General features: G+C 35.6%; 1 protein-coding gene across 2 annotated transcripts; it reads left to right on the top strand.

Annotated features, from left to right (window-relative positions):
* Positions 1-1,044: 1,044 nt before the first annotated feature.
* LOC146660548 (uncharacterized) lies at positions 1,045-11,032 on the top strand. Of its 2 annotated transcripts, XM_085420465.1 has the most exons (5): positions 1,045-1,216; positions 8,935-9,024; positions 9,361-9,519; positions 9,843-9,938; positions 10,349-11,032. In XM_085420465.1, the coding sequence occupies exons 3-5, from the start codon at positions 9,487-9,489 to the stop codon at positions 10,625-10,627; spliced, it is 408 nt and encodes a 135-aa protein (XP_085276591.1). In that variant the 5' UTR covers positions 1,045-1,216; positions 8,935-9,024; positions 9,361-9,486; the 3' UTR covers positions 10,628-11,032. The 2 variants fall into 2 exon arrangements, with proteins under 2 accessions (XP_085276591.1, XP_085276592.1); XM_085420466.1 differs by lacking the exons at positions 1,045-1,216; positions 8,935-9,024 and having other exon boundaries at positions 9,056-9,519.
* The last annotated feature ends 2,803 nt before the right edge of the window (positions 11,033-13,835 follow it).

The following is a 13,835-nucleotide window of genomic DNA, read 5'->3' as shown; positions in this document are numbered from 1 at the left end:
GCCTTTTGAAAGCATTCCTAATAGCATCTATCAAGTAATATGCCTTGCTCAATGGTTCATGGAAGTATTAACAGTTTTGGTAACTGACTTTGTAAATTGAAATTCTACAGCCTTACACTAGTAAACGCTTGTGCTACACACGGAAGACAGGTATAGTCAGCTCAGTATCCAGTGGGAAGTTTTCTCTTTGGCATCCACAGATGCAACAGCTCATAACTAAATGGTGCAAACAGAGGTGAATCCACCTAAGCAGCACTTGTACGATTGCCCCCCGGCTCCAACTCCCAGTAAACTGAAGACAGATTCAACCATCTGTGTGTTGAAAAATATTAATGAGTCCACACCGCATTTTCTTCTTAGTAATAGCCATGTAACAATAGAAATATAGAAACAGTAATTAATCAGATTACTAGTTACTGAAAAAAGTAACGGCCGTTATTCTCATCACTGATAATGACACGATTATTTGCATTTCCACTACTTATAAACTAGTGTCAGTATTTAATGATCAATATCCACAAATAAGAATTGGAAATAAATGGCACTGGATAAGCACAAATCTGACTGAGAACTTAAACTTCACCTTCATTTTTCTGTCTGTCCTGCTCACATCTCCAATGCTTGTACACGTTGTCATTAGCATGTCTTCACTCAGCCACTCCACATTGGCCACACCGCTTTACTAACTAAAACGCCGGTGTCGGCACATAAGGACGCCGTCACAACCCGTCAACGACACTGATTAACGTTTATACACTGTAAAAACGATAACTAGCAATTGTTGATTTCACTAAAGTTTTTAAATTAAACTGACTTAGAAATAAAACTTTCCATTTACAACCTAAAAAAGCTTGTCTACCCAACAAATTTCTTTCATTGTTGTCCTAACTAAGATTTTCTAGACAGCATAACAAAGATTATCAACTTTTGAGCAGAGTTTCTGAGTCAAGTTGGGAACCAGTGGGAAACCCCGTAGATGACTGGCACATGTGGTCTGAACAAGTTTGAACTAAACCAAACGGACTTTCAACTGAGCCTGAGCAGACCTGAGCTGTGTGATAGTGGTTTACCATGTGTTCTAGACTAAAAACCTCCTAAGAAAATTTGAACCATCGTGGCTAGATTTGGATGTAAAATGCAATTTTTCGACCATTGAGGATTTTCACTTCTGCAGTTTTGGACAGGTGCTGGAGCTGCCGACCATTTACCCTAGCAGGTAAGCTAACTACATGTGTTATTAAGATTTTCTACAAGCGCCTAGGCTGCATCCTCCTGAGGACCCGGGAGGATGGAACTAGTAAAACACTGAAAAAGGCCAACTATAGCATTTTTAAGTTATCTAAGTGACTTAATTGACCCCCCCCCCCCTTGGCTAGCTATCGAGCTGGTGGGTAACAGACGTCTCCGAAAGCGTCGGAGCACTTTTGCAAGTATATGTTGTCTTAATAAACTGAACAGATATTAGCAATTTACACAGCTACATTAACGCCTGAAAATATCTTAAAAGTTTATTTTGTGACCCAGAAAGAGTAATATTAAAACTAATTCCACAGATAGAATTTGCACATGCGCAATAAGGATCGGGGAGTCCGATCCGTAACTTTTTTCTCTCGTTTTTTTTCTACATTATATTGAAATGTTTCAATATTGCAAACATTTTAAGAGATGCTTATTATAAGGAGGACGTATTTCTCGGACGCATTTAGAACTTGTGTCAAGCCAGCCTCCAATTCGAGACTTGCAGTCAAGCCAGCCTCCAGTTTGTTTTACGTTCCCTGTGTATTCAAAGTATTACGGGAATGGATGTGGAAACCGGATTTCAAAATAAAAGCCAACTTCGAGTGAATTAACAGATATGTTAAGAACATAATAACATATAATTTAGGCTTTTTTTTTTTTTTTTTTACAAACTCTAATGTTAGATCTATATGACACAGCCTTGTACCCTAATTGTGCCCTGTCACTATCAAGGCCATCTTATTTTGGATTTCAAAGTAAAAGCCCTGTGAATCTTCATTTTTGAACTACTCTTTCAATGACTTAATAATGCTCTTAAAAGCAAAAGTCGTATTTCCAAATACTATTTGAACTTTATATCAACACTTTCCAACCACAGTCTTTTTACAGTGATACCATATCAATATCAAGTCAGTCTGATTTTGCCTTTCATAGTAATGGCCCTTTGAAATTGTCCATAATTGACTTAATCTTCTAACGATTCAAAATGCTCTAAAATGAAAAATTCTTGTTTCCACAGGGTAATTCCACCTTAGATCAACAGTATACAGCCCCACAGTGATACCATATCAATATCAAGTCATTCTGATTATGCCTTCCAAAATAAAAGCCTTTTTAAATTGTCCATAATTGACCTAACTTTCAGTGATTTCAAAATGTTTTAAAATGGAAATTTCCTGTTTCCACAGGGTAATTCCACTCCAGATCAACAGTATACAACCTCACGATGTTACCATATCAATATCAAGACATTCTGATATTGCTTTAAAAAATAAAAGCATTTTCAAACTGCCCATATCTGAGTTGCTCCTGGAACAATTTCAAAATGCTCTAAAATGGCACATTCCTGTTTCCACAGGGTAATTCCACTTTAGATCAACAGTATACAGCCCCACAGTGATACCATATCAATATCAAGTCATTCTGATTTTGCTCTCAAAAATAAAAGCCTTTTCAAATTGTCCATAATTGACCTAACTTTCAGTGATTTCAAAATGCTCTAAAAAGGAAAATTCCTGTTTCCACAGGGTAATTCCACCTTAGATCAACAGTATACAGCCCCACAGTGATACCATATCAATATCAAGTCATTCTGATTATGCCTTCCAAAATAAAAGCCTTTTTAAATTGTCCATAATTGACCTAACTTTCAGTGATTTCAAAATGTTTTAAAATGGAAATTTCCTGTTTCCACAGGGTAATTCCACTCCAGATCAACAGTATACAACCTCACGATGTTACCATATCAATATCAAGACATTCTGATATTGCTTTAAAAAATAAAAGCATTTTCAAACTGCCCATATCTGAGTTGCTCCTGGAACAATTTCAAAATGCTCTAAAATGGCACATTCCTGTTTCCACAGGGTAATTCCACTTTAGATCAACAGTATACAGCCCCACAGTGATACCATATCAATATCAAGTCATTCTGATTTTGCTCTCAAAAATAAAAGCCTTTTCAAATTGTCCATAATTGACCTAACTTTCAGTGATTTCAAAATGCTCTAAAAAGGAAAATTCCTGTTTCCACAGGGTAATTCCACCTTAGATCAACAGTATACAGCCCCACAGTGATACCATATCAATATCAAGTCATTCTGATTATGCCTTCCAAAATAAATGCCCTTTCAAATTGAGCATATATACGACCTACTTTTTTAACGATTTCAAAATGTTCTTAAAAAGAATTTTGCTGTTTCCACAGGATAATTTCACTTTAGGTCAACAGTATACAACCTCACGATGTTACCATATCAATATCAAGTCATTCTGATTATGCCTTCCAAAATAAAAGACTTTTCAAATTGCCAAGATACGACCTACTCTTTTAAAGATTTCAAAATGCTCTAAAAGTGAAAATTGCTGTTTCCACAGGATAATTTCACTTTAGGTCAACAGTATACAACCTCACGATGTTACCACATCAATATCAAGTCATTCTGATTTTGCTTTCAAAAATAAAAGCATTTTCAAAATGCCCATATCTGACTTGATCCTGGAACAATTTCAAAATGCTCTAAAATGGAAATTTCCTGTTTCCACAGGGTAATTCCACTTTAGATGAACAGTATACAGCCCCACAGTGATACCATATTAATATCAAGTCATTCTGATTTTGCCTTCCAAAGTAAAAGCCTTTTCAAATTGTCCACAATTGACCTAACTTTCAGTGATTTCAAAATGCTCTAAAATGGAAATTTCGTGTTTCCACAGGATAATTCTACTCCAGATCAACAGTATACAGCCCCACAGTGATACCATATTAATATCAAGTCATTCTGATTTTGCCTTCCAAAATAAAAGACTTTTCAAATTGCCAAGATACGACCTACTCTTTTAAAGATTTCAAAATGCTCTAAAAGTGAAAATTGCTGTTTCCACAGGATAATTTCACTTTAGATCAATAGTATCCAACCCCACAGTGATACCATATCAATATCAAATCAGTCTGATGTTGCCTTCCAAAATAAAAGACTTTTCAAATTGCCGATATACGACCTACTCTTTTAAAGAATTCAGAACGCTCTAAAAATGAAACTTGCTCTTTCCACAGGATGAATCCATGTTAGATCAAAAGTCTACATCCACACCATGGTACTACTTCAATTTCAAGTCATTCTGATTTTGCCTTCCAAAATAATGGCCTGTTGAAAATGCCAATAACTTACCTAACTTTCAGTGATTTCGGAATGTTCTAAAAAGGAAATTTTCTGTTTCCACAGAATAATTTCACTTTAAATCAACAGTATACAACCCCACAGAGATACGATGTTAAGATCAAGTCACTCTGATTTTGCCTTCCAAAATAAAAGTATTTTCAAATTGCCCGTAGACGACCTACTCGTTTAACGATTTCAAAATGCTCTTAAATTGAAAGATGCTGTTTCCACAGGATAATTCCACTTTAGATCAACAGTATCCAACCCGACAGTAAAACCATGTAAATTTCATGTTGGTCTGATTTCGCCTTTCAAATTAATGGCCCGTCGAATTTGTCCATATGTGATATACTCTTTCAATTATTTCAGAATGTTTTAAAAATGAAAATTGCTGTTTCAACACATATTGGGTTTTCATTTTGAAAAGCAAAATCAGACTCAATTGATTATGACAGAATTGAATCATAAAGATGATGTAAAAGGAAGCTGAAATTGCCACTAGGTTGTAATTGATAGTACGTTTATATTTTAAGTCTGTGGAAAGATGTCATGGTTGGTTTGCAAGCTGTTTTGTAATTTCTTTATTTAGAATGACATCTTTCCACAGACTTAAAATATAAACGTACTATCAATTACAACCTAGTGGCAATTTCAGCTTCCTTTTACATCATCTTTATGATTCAATTCTGTCATAATCAATTGAGTCTGATTTTGCTTTTCAAAATGAAAACCCAATATGTGTTGAAACAGCAATTTTCATTTTTAAAACATTCTGAAATAATTGAAAGAGTATATCACATATGGACAAATTCGACGGGCCATTAATTTGAAAGGCGAAATCAGACCAACATGAAATTTACATGGTTTTACTGTCGGGTTGGATACTGTTGATCTAAAGTGGAATTATCCTCTGGAAACAGCATCTTTCAATTTAAGAGCATTTTGAAATCGTTAAACGAGTAGGTCGTCTACGGGCAATTTGAAAATACTTTTATTTTGGAAGGCAAAATCAGAGTGACTTGATCTTAACATCGTATCTCTGTGGGGTTGTATACTGTTGATTTAAAGTGAAATTATTCTGTGGAAACAGAAAATTTCCTTTTTAGAACATTCCGAAATCACTGAAAGTTAGGTAAGTTATTGGCATTTTCAACAGGCCATTATTTTGGAAGGCAAAATCAGAATGACTTGAAATTGAAGTAGTACCATGGTGTGGATGTAGACTTTTGATCTAACATGGATTCATCCTGTGGAAAGAGCAAGTTTCATTTTTAGAGCGTTCTGAATTCTTTAAAAGAGTAGGTCGTATATCGGCAATTTGAAAAGTCTTTTATTTTGGAAGGCAACATCAGACTGATTTGATATTGATATGGTATCACTGTGGGGCTGTATACTGTTCATCTAAAGTGGAATTACCCTGTGGAAACACGAAATTTCCATTTTAGAGCATTTTGAAATCACTGAAAGTTAGGTCAATTGTGGACAATTTGAAAAGGCTTTTACTTTGGAAGGCAAAATCAGAATGACTTGATATTAATATGGTATCACTGTGGGGCTGTATACTGTTCATCTAAAGTGGAATTACCCTGTGGAAACAGGAAATTTCCATTTTAGAGCATTTTGAAATCACTGAAAGTTAGGTCAATTATGGACAATTTGAAAAGTCTTTTATTTTGGAAGGCATAATCAGAATGACTTGATATTGATATGGTATCACTGTGGGGCTGTATACTGTTGATCTAAGGTGGAATTACCCTGTGGAAACAGGAATGTGCCATTTTAGAGCATTTTGAAATTGTTCCAGGATCAAGTCAGATATGGGCATTTTGAAAATGCTTTTATTTTTGAAAGCAAAATCAGAATGACTTGATATTGATGTGGTAACATCGTGAGGTTGTATACTGTTGACCTAAAGTGAAATTATCCTGTGGAAACAGCAATTTTCACTTTTAGAGCATTTTGAAATCTTTAAAAGAGTAGGTCGTATCTTGGCAATTTGAAAAGTCTTTTATTTTGGAAGGCATAATCAGAATGACTTGATATTGATATGGTAACATCGTGAGGTTGTATACTGTTGACCTAAAGTGAAATTATCCTGTGGAAACAGCAAAATTCTTTTTAAGAACATTTTGAAATCGTTAAAAAAGTAGGTCGTATATATGCTCAATTTGAAAGGGCATTTATTTTGGAAGGCATAATCAGAATGACTTGATATTGATATGGTATCACTGTGGGGCTGTATACTGTTGATCTAAGGTGGAATTACCCTGTGGAAACAGGAATTTTCCTTTTTAGAGCATTTTGAAATCACTGAAAGTTAGGTCAATTATGGACAATTTGAAAAGGCTTTTATTTTTGAGAGCAAAATCAGAATGACTTGATATTGATATGGTATCACTGTGGGGCTGTATACTGTTGATCTAAAGTGGAATTACCCTGTGGAAACAGGAATGTGCCATTTTAGAGCATTTTGAAATTGTTCCAGGAGCAACTCAGATATGGGCAGTTTGAAAATGCTTTTATTTTTTAAAGCAATATCAGAATGTCTTGATATTGATATGGTAACATCGTGAGGTTGTATACTGTTGATCTGGAGTGGAATTACCCTGTGGAAACAAGAATTTTTCATTTTAGAGCATTTTGAATCGTTAGAAGATTAAGTCAATTATGGACAATTTCAAAGGGCCATTACTATGAAAGGCAAAATCAGACTGACTTGATATTGATATTGTATCACTGTAAAAAGACTGTGGTTGGAAAGTGTTGATATAAAGTTCAAATAGTATTTGGAAATACGACTTTTGCTTTTAAGAGCATTATTAAGTCATTGAAAGAGTAGTTCAAAAATGAAGATTCACAGGGCTTTTACTTTGAAATCCAAAATAAGATGGCCTTGATAGTGACAGGGCACAATTAGGGTACAAGGCTGTGTCATATAGATCTAACATTAGAGTTTGTAAAAAAAAAAAAGCCTAAATTATATGTTATTATGTTCTTAACATATCTGTTAATTCACTCGAAGTTGGCTTTTATTTTGAAATCCGGTTTCCACATCCATTCCCGTAATACTTTGAATACACAGGGAACGTAAAACAAACTGGAGGCTGGCTTGACTGCAAGTCTCGAATTGGAGGCTGGCTTGACACCAGTCATTTAGAGGAGTCCACTATGAATTTGGGCAGCCTTCGTCGCGCCGCTGTGTCGTAATCGGGCTACAAGCAGCCTCTGAAGGTTTTAGCTCAGAGAAAGACTTCAGTAGATTCATTGCTGGACATCTCTATAATGACTTTACTGTGAAATGGGAAAATGTTGTATTTTGTTTCTTTCGAAGGCAAAAAAAAGAAGATGTTTACTTTATAATAAACTTATTAGTTATCTTAGCTAAATTTTATTTTCACAAATGCAAATACAGTAACAAAAAACCTAATTTTAAACATTACTATAATGATGTTTTATGTTACATAAAATTGATTAGTGGATCACTTAACAAAAAGGCTATGAAAACTATTACCATTTGTAGTAATTACAAATTATTTGAATGTATGTAATTCTTTGTATTACACCCCCTGGCATATGTTAATTTTGTTCTGATTGTATACATGTTCTGTATACTGTTTCTTAATAAAGTTTAATATTAAAAAAAAAAAAAAGGTTTTAGCTCAGAGTAGTGGCCAGCGCAAAAAGTAATGTTTAATGTTAAACACTCTGAAATTCAGACAGACATCACTAAATGACGGTATCTCACACTGGCTTTTTACAGCACTTCTGCCATGGTAAAACTTATTAGCTTATTACCCGTTTTGTAACCAGTTTCAATGTTATCTTTGCATGAAAACGTTATGTTAACCTTGACAACAAACTGGGCCAAGCACGCGTTGTCATGGAGACTCTTTCATGGGTCGGTGTAGGATATGTGCGCCAATTATATGACAGTGATATAAGTAACTTGCATATTGTCTAATATTTGTCTAATATTGTTTTTTCACTTTTTCAATAGTCACCGTTTATCCGGTGCAGCACTGTTACTTTAATGTTTAAAGCTGACTTGACAGTTTGTCAGCTGGTGTAAGATTGCCTAATGTACTGTAAGTTAATGTCACACGCAAATTAAAGTTGTACTTCATGCTCTGTATTATAAGATTGCTACATTTTCAGAGCTTTTTACATAATGGGGAAGGAGACAATATTAAAGGAATGATTGTGTGTTGTTGATGTATACTGTGTTACAGATAGTATTAATTTTTCTATAGTTATTGCATTTTTTTATCATAGTAACAAAAAAATGTTTGAATTCAAGCTTGCATTTATGTTACATGTCATGTATGTTATCAATCATATACTTGATATAGTAGACAAGTGGTCATATGTAAGTTAATATGATTCCTTACATATTTTTTTCATGATGTCTCTGGTTTTGGCTTGTTGATGTATTCAGCTCCTGCATCTATGGATTCCTTCTGTGTGTTAGATATGGATGTTTTATCCCATTGCAAAAGTGCTTTTGGCAAAATTGACTATGTCTCTTGTGTTTCAGGGGTGGATTTCATGCAGTGCCGATTTTGCAAATTCACAAGCTCCAGTCAAGAGACTCTTTTGAAACATTTCCGCCTTCATCACGGACAAGGTGCACATTGGCCATGCATTCACACAGACTTTGTATGTGTATTTAAAACACCTGGAGCATTACGATCACACCTCTCAAGGTCACACTCAATAGTAAAAATCCACAAAAATTCCACATTTCAGTGTGAACATAATATATATTTGCATATTGATACTGTTTTTTGTGGAGGGTGTTTCTATTCCTGTGCAAAATGTGTATTCATGAGAGATTTTTGAAGTAGGTTTTGCGGTTGATAACACAGTCAGGCATATAACATGGTGCAGACTGTACAAGGCAGCTACCCAGAAATTTTCTGTGCTGAATAAATGGCAATATTTTGGTTATTGTCTTGTTTAGATATCTGAAGAATTTCATCGGATCACAAGCAAAGACCTCCTGGGGACGTTCAATGCATCCCTGGACAAATTTGTGCCTGGCCTGCTGAAACTATACCGGTCTAAGAAGGGAGCTCTTGGTGAGGAGATGGAAGACATCTCTGATAAACTTGATGAACAGGTAAGTGCTCCTTTACCTGACATTTTTAGAAGAGAGTATACCTTTGTCATAACAGAAAAAAATGTTGGCTTCAGCCAAAACACATCAATGGAAATGAATGTCATCAGTCATTACTTTGTTTTTATTTGGCGGTATTTTATTTAATTTGTAAAAAGAAAGTAAAATTGTTAAAATGGTGTTTTGTTTTTTTAAGTTTTACATGTTGCTGGGCCTGATCTGTATTTTATTTTCATTACTATAAGAGTTCTGATTTTGCATTGTGTGTAGGTACACCACGTTACTATACTAATTTAAATGTCTGTTTTCCACTGAATACTCTTTAGACATCTGACATTGTGTCCCACCAAAAGACAGCAGCACTGAGAGGCCTGCCCATTTTCCTCGGAGAGGATGCAACACAGGTTTTCCTGAAGTGCTTAGTAAGTACAAAAAAGTAATGCAAGAAAAACTAGTTACTATGAGATGTTTTTAAAAGATGATTTAATCCAAAATGGAAATGTCCACTTCCTCAGTGCAGTCCAGATAATTTTATGGTGAGGATTGCAGTTGTCATAACTCTCGCTGCTTTTTTTTCTGCTGAGGAGCACCTGGGCATTGTTAGCGGGTGTTCAACAGCAGAAAATATTTTTGTACAAAACTCATCACAAGGTTGGTTGGTGAAAGATATTGTGCCGTTAATTAAAGGAAAATAAGCTTTTTCTTTTTAAAACCTCCATGAGTCAAATGAGCATCATGGTATAGAGGTTAAAGTTAAGATCTTTAGAAATGTATTTTGTCTTTAATTTTTCTTAGCTTTCAATAATTCATATTTTACTTTTCTTCTCTTCAGGACACTGACATTTTGGAACCAGTGTTGAACGGTGCATCAGTTGCCATCCTCACCATCCTGCAAGATGACGATGCCGATACGTCTGTGCGAGAACATGCTGTTGTGTTGGAAGGGGACATCGTGCTACATAACATTCCAGACCTCTCTACTGCCTTGGCATACCTCTTTGGCCTTCTGTATGCCCTCAACATTGATTATCCAAAGCAGATGAGTTTACCTTTGAAGCAATTCAGGGCATCTTTTTTGAACTCGGTGGCTCTCGATGCTCACAGCGCATAAGGTCTCTAAAAACAAAGCTTTTGCTGTGACTGTTAACGGGGAAGCCAGACATGAGTTTAACTTGTTCTTAAACATGTTCAAGTGCATTGTAGAGTCATGTAAAAAAACAAAACAAAACCCAGTAGTTCAACCCATTTCCCTCTATATAATCGTTCATTTTACCTGATAGTTCACTGTTCATTGATGGTAACATTTCTAATAACTTTTGACTTCTGTAGTTCATCATAGTGAGCCCATGTAAAATGTCAATGTCTGGGTACAAAGGCAATTGTTTGTTGCACTACCCTATTTAGTGTGCAATAGTTAAGTTAAGCTTTTACAGGACAGTCAGGGTGTGAACGTGAATGACTAAGCTGCTGGACACTTTTCTTTTTTTCTGGACTCTGGAATTTTAATGTCTCTGCTGGGGTGCTCAAAGCACCCTAAAGAAACTGGCAACACGTTTTTTTCTGTTTGTTTGCTTTTTTACAGAAATTCACCCCACTGCCCATGACCTTCTGAAATATACTGAAAGCACTGTTGAAAAAAATAAATACGTTTTTACATAACATTCAGTTGTGCTTTGTTTTATTCTATATCTGTTTGAGTGTTTTTTCAAGTACGATAACAGCATACATTTTTCTTTATTAATATTGGTAAATTTTCAACTCACTGGAGTAAGAATTGTATGATTATTCAACAAGAATATCTGTGTTTGGTGAATTTAGGAATACATGTTGCAGGTTATGGATGCGAGTGGAAGTGGTCCTCTGTGACATGACCACTGGGACAGAAGACTGGGCAGCTGAGCACTCCTCTGAAGCAGTACAAAGTACAGAACTAACTGAACCTCCATCCGCTATATAAATGTGATATTAAAATAATATTAATACAAGAAATACAAACTTCTAATTCTAATGATTTCACAAAGCTTCAAATAGCTCCATGTGCTTGCTGATTATATTGTAGATGGATGACGTTCCTTACACACTTGGAAAAATGAGACATTAAATTTAAATGAGATGTCTGTTCCCCCTGATGTAACCCAGCTCTGAAATAATTTGTCCAAAAACAACAACAAAAAAAATGGTAAATGGTAAATGGCCTGTATTTGTATAGCGCTTTTCTAGTCCCTAAGGACCCCAAAGCGCTTTACACAACCTGTCATCCACCCATTCACACACACATTCACACACTGGTGATGGCAGGCTACATTGTAGCCACAGCCACCCTGGGGTGCACTGACAGAGGCAAAAACCGCGTTAGCTTGTGGAAATCTGATGTCAATAATTAATTAAATGTGTCAATAATTAATTAATTACATGTGTCATAACTATTTATTTAATTAATTAATTCCAATTTTAATTAATTATTGACACATTTAATTAATTATTTAATGGTGTATTTAATTAATTCATTATGGCAGTCCTGGCGTTCCATAGTTTAGAAGGTTGCATGTGTATTACTGTTAAAGTATACAATCAAGAGAGAGTTTCACTTGTTTGTTTTTGGAACTTTGTTTAAAGTTGTAACTTTCACTGGTGTGATATCTCACCACTAGATGTCAGTAGAGTACAGACTGCAGTCAGCTGAGTTCTGTTGTCTTACCCCCTCTAAAGTGCATAATCCTAGCAATGGTGGCTGCAGGAGGACGAAAAACTGTGACTGGTTGATCCATATGGAGTGCAGGCTGTCAGTCTGCTCTTTACCTGAGCTCTGAATAGAGCTTTGTTAGTTACTGAAGGCCATTTCTGTCGAATGACAGTGATACTGAGCTGAGTTGCTGAGTTTTTCCTGAACTTCTTTTGTTGGTAAGTGCTGCTGTTTTTGTCACTGTAAGCCTCTGTTAGCTGGTGTTAGTAAAACTTTCATTGTTGGACGCTTAGAGAATAAATCCTCAAATGATGTGTGGGTATCACACTGTTTACCAGAGGGAAAGTGTGATTTTCTTAGGAGACTCAGTGATAATATTAGCTGGCAAAATGTTAGCTTATAACCAGCTGGTGTTGTTGTTATTAAGCCAGGTCGTTGTCAGCTGTCTGGAGGGTCACATGTCTAATCTTCTGACAGTAAATAACTGCGAAAATGTCTGGAATCGTTAATAAAGACATTTGGGACAGTTGTTAAATTGTATAACTCTCTCAATGCTCTCTACCTGACCACCTAAAATTGAGCCTTCTGATAATATGATGTAACTGAGATTCATTATGGTCAGCAGAATTTCTTTTTATTGCTGAATGTTGGAGGCACTGCCTTTCAAAGCAGAGACGTCGCCCCGATAGGATGATCGCTCTGCTGCAAGGCTGACTCAGAGAGCAAGTTTAGAATAACCAGTTAACCTAACACATATGTCTGTGGGTGTGGAAGGAAACCAGAGCACTGAGAGAAAACCTACAGAATTAAAAGGGAACAGATGGGCTGTGGATCTTTGTGCCCTTTACCACCATGCCAAGTACCAAATAATCATATAGCCCACTGTAGAGTAGCCAAATGTGGTAAAAGATATTAATTATTTTTCATGTATTAGTATTAGTAATGTTGAAAGACACATGTATATTTAACAGGAACAGGCTGTATCACCTTTTTTTCTTTTTTTTTCTAATAAAATTCAGATTTGTTTTGCAGCTCTATATAGATTCTTTTTGGCCACTAAAATGCTCAAAAATGATATTTTGGGAGCACAGGTTGCTCACCCCAGAAGTGGAATAGCTACTTCTGAGGAAAAACGTTCTGATTTGGCTTTCATGAAGACCAGAAAACAAAGAAACCAGAGTCTGACTACATGATTGTCCAACAATCATAATATTCTGGTTGTAAGGAAATGTACTCAAAGGAGAGTTCATGTATAAACCAAGAAGAATAGTGAAAAATATCTGATTTCAAATAGTGGGTTAATCAATGGAAGAAAAAAATGTAAGAAATTTAAGCACAGAAACAACTTGTTAAAATTGTGTGTGTGTACAGTGGGGCAAAAAAGTATTTAGTCAGCCACCGATTGTGCAAGTTCCCCCACTTAAAATGATGACAGAGGTCAGTAATTTGCACCAGAGGTACACTTCAACTGTGAGAGACAGAATGTGAAAAAAAAATCCATGAATCCACATGGTAGGATTTGTAAAGAATTTATTCGTAAATTAGGGTGGAAAATAAGTATTTGGTCACCTCAAACAAGGAAAATCTCTGGCTCTCACAGACCTGTAACGTCTTCTGTAAGAAGCTTTTCTGTCCC

The sequence above is a fragment of the Rhamphochromis longiceps genome, linkage group LG10 (genome assembly GCF_057381845.1).
Source record: "Rhamphochromis longiceps isolate RC_006_pf linkage group LG10, R_longiceps_female_GT1.1, whole genome shotgun sequence".
Classification (NCBI taxonomy): Eukaryota; Metazoa; Chordata; class Actinopteri; order Cichliformes; family Cichlidae; genus Rhamphochromis; species Rhamphochromis longiceps.
The sequence above is the reverse complement of the archived record's forward strand: the minus strand, read 5'-3'. Positions and strand labels throughout refer to the sequence as shown.